Raw genomic sequence first — 9,313 nt, 5'->3', positions numbered from 1 at the left:
CTTCAGGAGGTGGGCTCCGGGGGCACACTCGGGTGAGCCGGGGCTGGTGACTGACCGCGCGCGAGCGGGCCGAGGACCTTGGACCCCCCAGCCTTCCCGGGTTGGGTCTTAATTTCCTCCTCTAACCTGAGGATCTTTGCGGTCCCTTCCAGCCTTGACAAGGTCATCTGCTCGCGTGATGGAGATGGGAAGGGAGAAGGAGGGACGTGAGAGAACGGGACAAGGACACGAAGAGCGGGCAGGGGACCTGAAGCCGGGCCGGGGTCTTTGGGGGTGTAGGCGGGAGGGAACCGGGTCAGGCCCGCGGGGTTCCGGTAGCGTGGCTCCTGGTGCCGCCCAGGGGCTCACCCGGTCTCAGCTCAGATTTGCCCTGGGCTAAGTCTGCGGCTTTCGATGGGTGTGGCAGGCGGCAGGAGGGCGGCCGGGCACACAGATTCTCTGTCCAGCTGTTCCAGGGGCCAGTGGTGGGAGCATGTGCGCCGCGGCCTCTACCTCCCGCCCCCAGTTTCCTTTGGCCTCCAGCCCGGTCTTGGCGCCTCTGGCCAAGGGATTTTCCGTCTCTCCTGCCTGAAGCAGTGACTCATAAGACCTAGGGGATTTGCCCGGAATCCCCTTTTTTCAGGCCTGGACTGTGGATGCAGGTTCTTTGGGAACAGTGATCCCCAGGACAGCTTAATGCTTCCTTGTGCAGTCACCCCCAACCCCTGCACCTAACTGGCTTACTCCGTGCCTCTTCCCCGCTGGAGGAAGTTCTCAAATTCATCTGAGTAACACTGAGACCAGCGGAAGGCCCTGTACTGGGCCTCCTGTCAGAGACGGGAGGCAGACACCCAGTCAGCCTGCGGGCCCCCAGGCGTTCAGGAAAGGCACCAGCCTGGGCTGCAGGCACCTCTGGCATATTATGGGACATCGTGGCCACTCCAGTCCCACCCAATGCACAGATACCACTCCCCGGTCACCCCCTTCTCTCCCCTGGCAAGGCCTGGGACCCCAGGGCAGGGCTGTGGCCTCTGCCAGACCTCATACTCATGGAGGGTGTTGTCCACAGGCTGAGCAGCCGAAAGTCCTGAGCGCCGTGGAGGACCGCATGGACGAACTGGGTGCTGGCATTGCACAGTCCAGGCGCACAGTGGCTCTCATCAAGGTCAGACACCCCTCCCCAGCCTCCATCCCTGTCCTCCCCTGCAGTGGGCATACTCCTGGCAGTGTATGCTTTCAGCATGGCACAATCCACTCCAAACAAGCCATGCGCATACCCACTGAGCACAAGTGTCCCCTGACCTGGCCCAGATGCAGGGTAGGCTCAGGCTGGCCCCTCTGTCCTCTCAAGAGGGTGGGTGGGAAGCCGGGGTCAGGGAAGGAGGGAGCCACAGTCCAGGACGGTTCTTTGCCCTCATTGCCCCCGCTACTGTCATCCTGTGCAGAGTGCAGCCGTGGCGGAGCGGGAGAGGGTGAGCCAGCTGTTTGCAGAGGCTGCGGCTGCCCTGCAGGGCTTCCAGACCCAGGTGCTGGCCTTCATCGAGGAGGGGGAAGCTGCTATGCTGGGCCGCTCCCAGGGTGACCTGCGGCGACAGGAGGAACAGCGCAGCCGCCTGAGCCGAGCCCGCCAGAATCTCAGCCAGGTCCCCGAAGCCGACTCAGTCAGCTTCCTGCAGGTGAGGGCCGCTCTGGGGGCCACAGAAGGAACAGAAGCTGGGACAGGTCGGGGTGGAGGGAGGAGGAGACAGTGGGTGCATGACCTCCTGGCAGAGCCGCCTCCACCCCCAGCAAGGAGGAGCCATGGCCAGCAGAGCTTTAATGGGCATTTGTCTGGCACAGGAGCTGCTGGCACTAAGGCTGGCCCTGGAGGAGGGGTGTGGCCCTGGCCCTGGCCCCCCGAGGGAGCTCAGCTTCACCAAATCTTCCCAAGCTGTCCGCGCAGTGAGAGACGTGCTGGCCGTGGCCTGCGCCAACCAGTGGGAGCAGCTGAGGGGGCCGGGTGGCAACGAGGACGGGCCACAGAAGCTGGATTCGGAAGGTGGGCACCGCCCCACTCCCCCGATGACTCACCCTCTCCCAGCCTCTCGCACAGGCCCCCAGGCCTGGTGCCCATCCAGAAGTGGAGGAGGAAAATTGTGCCTGGCACAGGGAGGAGCCCAAATCCCGCCAGTGACTAGAGCTGCCACCCTGTGGGGATCAATCAGCCCCTTGGACCTGGGGTAGAGGGGGCTTCTCCTAGCCCACCCTCTAGCTCCAGAGGGGCTGTGGCCCGGGAAGCACGTGGGGCAAGGAGCAGAACACAGGCAACGGGCATGCATGTGAGCACAGCGTGCCACGTCTGGGTGGTGCTTGCTCCCTGGTGGCTCTGGACTCTGGGAGGAAGTGAAGGGGGAAGGGATTGTAGTCACAGGTTCGGAGGGGGGCAGTCTGGGGGCATTCTCACCATTATCTCCTCTTCTGCAGCTGATGCTGAGCCCCAGGACCCCGATAGCACGAACCTCTTGGAGAGTGAAGCTCCCAGGGACTATTTCCTGAAGTGTAAGTGGGCGCCCGTGCCCCCTCCACTCACGCCGGGCCCTCCCAGGGCTGCTGGGCTGATCCCAGAAGCAGGTCCCAGCAGGGCCCTGGCACACAAGGGTTAGGATTCCTCTCCCTAGTTCGCGGGGAGAGCTAGGGCAGCTCCTGGGGTGGTCTCCGGCGGGGCTGGGGTGTGCCGGTTGGAAAGCAGGGGAGAGGCTGTGTTTTCGGGGGTGGGCACTTGTGGAGGGGCCGTGCCCTCTCAGCCTGGCCCTGGGCCCTGCCTCTCTCTTCTGTCCACGGGATCAGTTGCCTACATCGTGGATTTGGACAGTGACACGGCAGACAAGTTCCTGCAGCTGTTTGGAACCAAAGGTGTCAAGAGGGTGCTGTGTCCTATCAACTACCCCGAGTCGCCTACCCGCTTCACGCATTGTGAGCAGGTGCTGGGCGAGGGTGCCCTGGACCGGGGCACCTACTACTGGGAGGTGGAGATTATCGAGGGCTGGGTCAGCGTGGGGGTCATGGCCGAAGACTTCTCCCCACAAGAGCCCTACGACCGCGGCCGGTTAGGCCGCAACGCCCACTCCTGCTGCTTGCAGTGGAATGGACGCAGCTTCTCCGTCTGGTTTCATGGGCTGGAGGCTCCCCTGCCGCACCCCTTCTCGCCCACGGTCGGGGTCTGCCTAGAATACGCCGACCGTGCCCTGGCCTTCTATGCCGTGCGGGACGGCAAGATGAGCCTCCTGCGGAGGCTGAAGGCCTCCCGGCCCCGCCGGGGTGGCATCCCGGCCTCCCCCATTGACCCCTTCCAGAGCCGCCTGGACAGTCACTTTGCGGGGCTGTTCACCCACAGGCTCAAGCCTGCGTTCTTCCTGGAGAGTGTGGACGCTCACCTGCAGATCGGGCCCCTCAAGAAGTCCTGCATATCCGTGCTGAAGAGGAGGTGATGCCGGGCACGGGCGCTCCTGCTGCGGTCTCTGCTCCAGGAAGCTGCCTCCTCTGGGCCCTCTCCTTCCTCTGGGGAAGGCACCAGCATGAGTCCCATACACTCAGCCTTCTCATTTCTAGAGGCTTCCACCTTTTATACACTCAGCCTCCCCCCTGCAAGGCAGGAGGCCCCCCAGACCCTGTTCCCCTGCAGACCTCGCTTCTGAGAGACAGAGCTACAGCTGGGACAGCTCCAAGCTACCCTGACCCCTCCTTTTCCAGGTTTCTAGAACAATGTCTGGCATATAGTAGGTGCTCAATAAACACTTGTTGAATGAATGACTCCTTTTCCATCCTCGCCACCCAAGGATTCCCAGAACCGCTCTCATTCATAAGCTGGTTGAGTGGGCAGGCAGGAGAGGGGCCGGAGCCCCTGGTCCCAGGATTCCTGTTGAGAGAGCGCCCTGGCCTGTGAGAAGGGGGCTGGAACAGGGTACCTGCCCTTTGGGGCACCCCCACTCCCTTGTTCCCAGCAGGGGCAGCCAGAGGTGGCTTCTCCAGCCCCACTGCCATCCTGGCTGCTTGAGTGTTTACTTGGGATGGCCTGACTCCCGCCAGCTATTTCTATCTTTCATGTGGCAGCCTGGCTCTGGACCTGCCATCGCTGTTTGTACTGTTTGTGCCCAGCATTAAATGCAGGCCTCACCCCTCCAGGAACAGGGCAGGACCCCTGGGCGTGGGCAAGAGAGTTTTGAGACCTGGAGCTTCCTTCACACATAGCCCTCAGCCCACAGAGCCGGCCCAGGATGTGGCTGGAGCCCAGAGCATCTACAATAAGAGGACTTATGTCCTGGCTAGGCACAGTGACTCACGCCTGTAATCTCAGCACTTTGGGAGGCCAAGGCAGGCAGATCACTTGAGGTCAGGAGTTTGAGACCAGCCTAGGCAACTTGGTGAACCCCTCATCTCCACTAAAAATACAAAAATTAGCCGGGCGTGGTGGTGGGCACCTGTAATCCCAGCTACTCAGGGCCCTGAGGCAGAAGAATTACTTGAACCCGGAAGGCAGAGGTAATAGTGAGCCAAGATCAGTCACACCACTGCACTCCAGCCTGGGCGACACAGCAAGACTCCATCTCAAAAAATAAAAGGACGTATGACCCCCTCTGGAATCTTCTTGTCCTCCATGCTGGGGACACCTGTGATCTGTCCCCCAGGAGAGCCTCTGCCTCTCTTCTGGGAGGGCCCAGTGCCCTCTGCTGCCCTAGAACCTGAGCCAGGCCTGGGATGCCCTGAGGGTACAGGCCAGTATGTTTCCAGGCACAGGCCAGCTCACTCCTCCCTGGGTTCTGTGTGGCCCAGGTACACCCCAGAGAGGGGCTGTGGCCAAGGGCAAGGGCAGACAGAGAGGCCTCTCAGACAGACGCCCATCTCCAGGTCAGGCGGGATAATGGGTGAGCTATGCAGCCAGACAGCAAGGCCATACAAGTCCAGCCCCAGCAGCCTCAGCAGCTAAAAATAGCCCCTCCCGTGGAGCCTGCCTGGGCCCCGGCAGCCAGGATGTTGTTTTTCCGGGCGGGGCCTCCTTGCTTCTGGTGCTTTGTGTTTTCAACACCGTTCCCTTGGCAGCCACGGGTCCCCAGCTCACCCGGCAGTGAAAGGGCTGGCGGAGAATGCTGCCCCACTGTCCCCTTGGATGCTCCTTGGACCACCTACTACAAGCCTCCTACCTTGCACAGGACCCCTCCCACCCCTCATGCCACCTGCTGTCTCATCTTGTCCCCCTCCTTGGCACTCCCTACCCTACAGGCTCCCCTTGCCAGGGAACCTTCTGGTCTCTGACCCTGTAGGAAGCGTTGGCATGTCCTGGAATGTGAGCTAGACAAGCCTGGTGCTTTCTTGGTGGAATTCAGGTGGGACTGGTCACGCCTGTGGCCACAGACACAGCCAATCAGCAAGGATGCCATCTGCAGAGTGGCCTCCAGCTCCAGAGTCTTGCGTGGCAGTTTGGGAAACAAACATCTCTTTATAAAAAAATATTGAGGCCGGGCGCGGTGGCTCAAGCCTGTAATTCCAGCACTTTGGGAGGCCGAGACGGGCGGATCACGAGGTCAGGAGATCGAGACCATCCTGGCTAACACGGTGAAACCCCGTCTCTACTAAAAAATACAAAAAACTAGCCGGGTGAGTTGGCGGGCGCCTGTAATCCCAGCTACTCAGGAGGCTGAGGCAGAGAATTACTTGAACCCAGCAGGCAGAGGTTGCAGTGAGCCGAGATCACACCACTGCACTCCAGACTGGGCAACAGAGCCAGACTCCGTCTCAAAAACAAAAAACAAAAAACAGCCAGCATGGTGGTGCATGTCTGTGGTTTCAGCTACTTGGGAGGCTGAGATGGGAGGGTCCCTTGAGCCCAGGAGGTTGGGGCTGCAGTGAGCCATGTTCATGCCACTATACTCCAGCCTGGATGACAGGGTGAAACCCTGTCTCAAAAATAAATACATAAAATAAAATAAATTTTAAAATACAGAGACAGGGTTCTATACCATGCCTGAAACAAGCATTTTAATCCCAAATCCCTGTATTGTAGCTTTGCAGCTCAGAGCCAGGGATTGGCTGGCCCCTGGGTGCACAGCTAGCAAGGGGCTGCCTCTTCAGATCCCAAGTTTCAGACTCTGAAGACTGGAGTGTTAGCTACAACCTCGCATTTCCTTTGTCACCCTGGACTGTGAGCGTGTGTGTGTGTGTGTGTGTGTGTGTGTGGTCTGCATGCCTAGGTGTTTTGTGTGTATGCGTATATGTGCATATATCTGCATACCTGTGTGTATATCTGCGTGTGTGTGTGTGCTATGCGTGAGTGTCTGCCTGGGTGATCGTCTGTGTATGAACGCATGTTGCTCCAGCCTAGTGACTTTTCCAACGATGCTGCGGATCACGAGGTCAGGAGATCGAGACCATCCTGGCTAACCCGGTGAAACCCCGTCTCTACTAAAAAATACAAAAAACTAGCCAGGCGAGGTGGCGAGCGCCTGTAGTCCCAGCTACTCGGGAGGCTGAGGCAGGAGAATGGCGTAAGGTTGAGAGGTTAAGGCTGCAGGGAGCCTTGGTCAGTCACACCACTGCACTCCAGTCTAGGCGACAGAGCAAGAGCCTATCTCTTAAAAACATAAAATAAAATAAATTTTAAAATACAGAGACAGGGTTCTATACCATGCCTGAAACAAGCATTTTAATCCCAAATCCCTGTATTGTAGCTTTGCAGCTCAGAGCCAGGGATTGGCTGGCCCCTGCGTGCACAGCTAGCAAGGGGCTGCCTCTTCAGATCCCAAGTTTCAGACTCTGAAGACTGGAGTGTTAGCTACAACCTCGCATTTCCTTTGTCACCCTGGACTGTGAGCGTGTGTGTGTGTGTGTGTGTGTGTGTGTGGTCTGCATGCCTAGGTGTTTTGTGTGTATGCGTATATGTGCATATATCTGCATACCTGTGTGTATATCTGCGTGTGTGTGTGTGCTATGCGTGAGTGTCTGCCTGGGTGATCGTCTGTGTATGAACGCATGTTGCTCCAGCCTAGTGACTTTTCCAACGATGCTCTGAGAAGACCTAGGAGGAGGTGCACTGAGCGGGGTGGGCTGGGGAAAGGCTGGGGGCAGGTCCCTCAGCACCCCTCCCAACATCTTAATCAGAGAAACTTTTGCCTATTTGATTCAAGACTGCTTTTAAAAAAGAAACTGGGCTGGGTGCGGTGGCTCACGCCTGTAATCCCAGCACTTTGGGAGGCTGAGGCAGGCAGATCATGAGGTCAGAAGATCGAGACCATCCTGGCCAACATGGTGAAACCCCCTCTCTACTAAAAAAAAAAAAAAAAAAAAAAAATTAACCGGACACGGTGGCGGGCACCTGTAGTCCCAGCTACTTGGGAGGCTGAGGCAGGAGAATGGTGTGAACCCAGGAGGCAGAGCTTGCAGTGAGGCGAGATCGCGCCACTGCACTCCAGCCTGGGTGATACAGCGAGACTCTGTCTCAAAAGAAAAAAAAAGAAAAGAAAAAAGAAACTGTTAAAAAGAAAAAAAAAAATGAGAAAACCACTGACCTAGTCTCAACCTTCCCCTTCCACTACCATTTTCAGAGGAAGAAACTGAGGCACGGGGTACTGGGGGACTGCCCAGTTACCGAGTCCAGAACACTCTCCATACCGCCCAGTCTAGGTGTGTCTTGTGCTTAGAAATGCCTAAACAGGCCAGGCGTAGTAGCTCATGCCTGTAATCCCAGCACTTTGGGAGGTTGAGGCGGGCAGATCACTTGAGATCACGAGTTCGAGACCAGCCTGGCCAACATAGGGAAACCCCATCTCTACTAAAAAATACAAAAATTAGCCAGGAGTGGTGGCACGTGCCTACAGTCCTAGCTACTAGGGAGGCTGAGGCAAAAGAATCGCTTGAATCTGGGAGGCGGAGGTTGCAGTGAGCTGAGATCACACCCCTGCACTCCAGCCTGGGTGACAGAGCAAGATTTTGTCTCCAAAAAAAAAAAAAAAGAAATGTCTAAACACACACACACACACACACACACCCACACTCACATACACACAACCCTGCTTCCCAGCATTGCCGCCTGTGTATGTGCTGCCCTCGGCCAGGTCCCAGTTCCCACGGTCACCAGAGCCCTGGCACGGCTGCCCGAGGGTCTGTGGCCTCAGAAGCTCCCGCCAGAGCCCCCGCCAGGCCCCCACCAGGCCCAGACAATGGTGCAGGGTGAGGGGTTTCCGAGGCTTTGGCGCTGGTTGCTGGGCCTGGCTGCTCTGGGCCAGGCAAGGAGCCAACCTCCACTCGCACTTTGTTTCTGTGGGAAAATGAGCTCGGGTTCCAACCAACGGCCTGAGGAAGCGGCTTGGGCTGCTCCCATGGCTTCCCTACACCCCAGGAGGACATAGACCCCCAGTCTTCTTTCCTCCCTTCTCCTCATCCTCGTCCTCCCCTTCCCGAGGCCCGAGGAACACTCACAGAAGTACCTCCCTTCACCCCCTTTCCTCCCAGGCAGAGTGGGTGCGGCTGGGCTGTGGCTCCCGGAGGCCTGGCCAGGAGGATGGGGCCGAACTGGGCGTGGCTGAGGTTGGCAGCTACTGCATCTCTCCCAGGAGGAAAGTACTCTAGTCCTTCTTTATCTCGGAGGATGCGTTCCCAGACCCCCTGTGTGTGCCTGACGCTGCAGACGGTACAGAATCCTATATGCACTATGGCTTTTCCATCTGGTAACCAAGATGGCTAAAAGTAAACAATGGGCGGGCAGTCCTACAGTGTGGATTCCCCGAACAAAGGGATGATTCTAGTCCCAGGCAGGCTGGATGAAGTGGGATGGTGCGAGATTTCATCATGCTACTCAGAATGGCATGCAATCTAAAACTTATGAGTTGTTTGCTTCTGGAATCTTCCATTTAACATTTCTGGATTGCAGTAGACTGTGAGTAAGCAAAGCCATTGATAACAGGGGACTACTGGAGCACTGAGCAGGGTCTGTGTCCCGTTCAACCCCAAACACCCCACGCCCATTTGATGCTGACATTCAAAATCTGGAAGGTGGCCAGGTGTGGTGGCTCATGCCTGTAATGCCAGCACTTTGGGAGGCCGAGGAGGGCAGATCATGAGGTCAGGAGTTCAAGGCCAGCCTTACCGACATAGTGAAACCCCATCTTTACTAAAAATACAAAAATTAGCTGGGCATGGTGGTGCAAGCCTGTAATTCCAGCTACTCAGAAGGCTGAGGCAGGAGAATTACTTGAACCAGGGAGGCAGAGGTTGCAGTGAGCTGAGATCGTACCACTGCACTCCAGCCTGGGTAACAGAGTGAGACTCCATCTCAAACAAACAAACGAAATCTAGAAGGCGAGGT

At 57.7% G+C, this 9,313-nt stretch overlaps 1 protein-coding gene across 1 annotated transcript; it reads left to right on the top strand.

Annotated features, from left to right (window-relative positions):
* The first annotated feature begins 6 nt into the window (after window positions 1-6).
* TRIM47 (tripartite motif containing 47) lies at window positions 7-3,768 on the top strand. The gene is made up of 6 exons (XM_011981551.1): window positions 7-32; window positions 1,049-1,144; window positions 1,425-1,655; window positions 1,819-2,017; window positions 2,443-2,517; window positions 2,806-3,768. Exons 2-6 carry the CDS (start codon window positions 1,088-1,090, stop codon window positions 3,444-3,446), a joined length of 1,203 nt encoding a protein of 400 aa, XP_011836941.1. The 5' UTR covers window positions 7-32; window positions 1,049-1,087; the 3' UTR covers window positions 3,447-3,768.
* Window positions 3,769-9,313: the final 5,545 nt, after the last annotated feature.

The sequence above is a fragment of the Mandrillus leucophaeus genome, unplaced genomic scaffold, assembly GCF_000951045.1.
Source record: "Mandrillus leucophaeus isolate KB7577 unplaced genomic scaffold, Mleu.le_1.0 Scaffold1, whole genome shotgun sequence".
NCBI classification, from domain to species: Eukaryota; Metazoa; Chordata; class Mammalia; order Primates; family Cercopithecidae; genus Mandrillus; species Mandrillus leucophaeus.
Note: the sequence above shows the minus strand (reverse complement) of the source record. Positions and strands in the feature narration are given on the sequence as shown.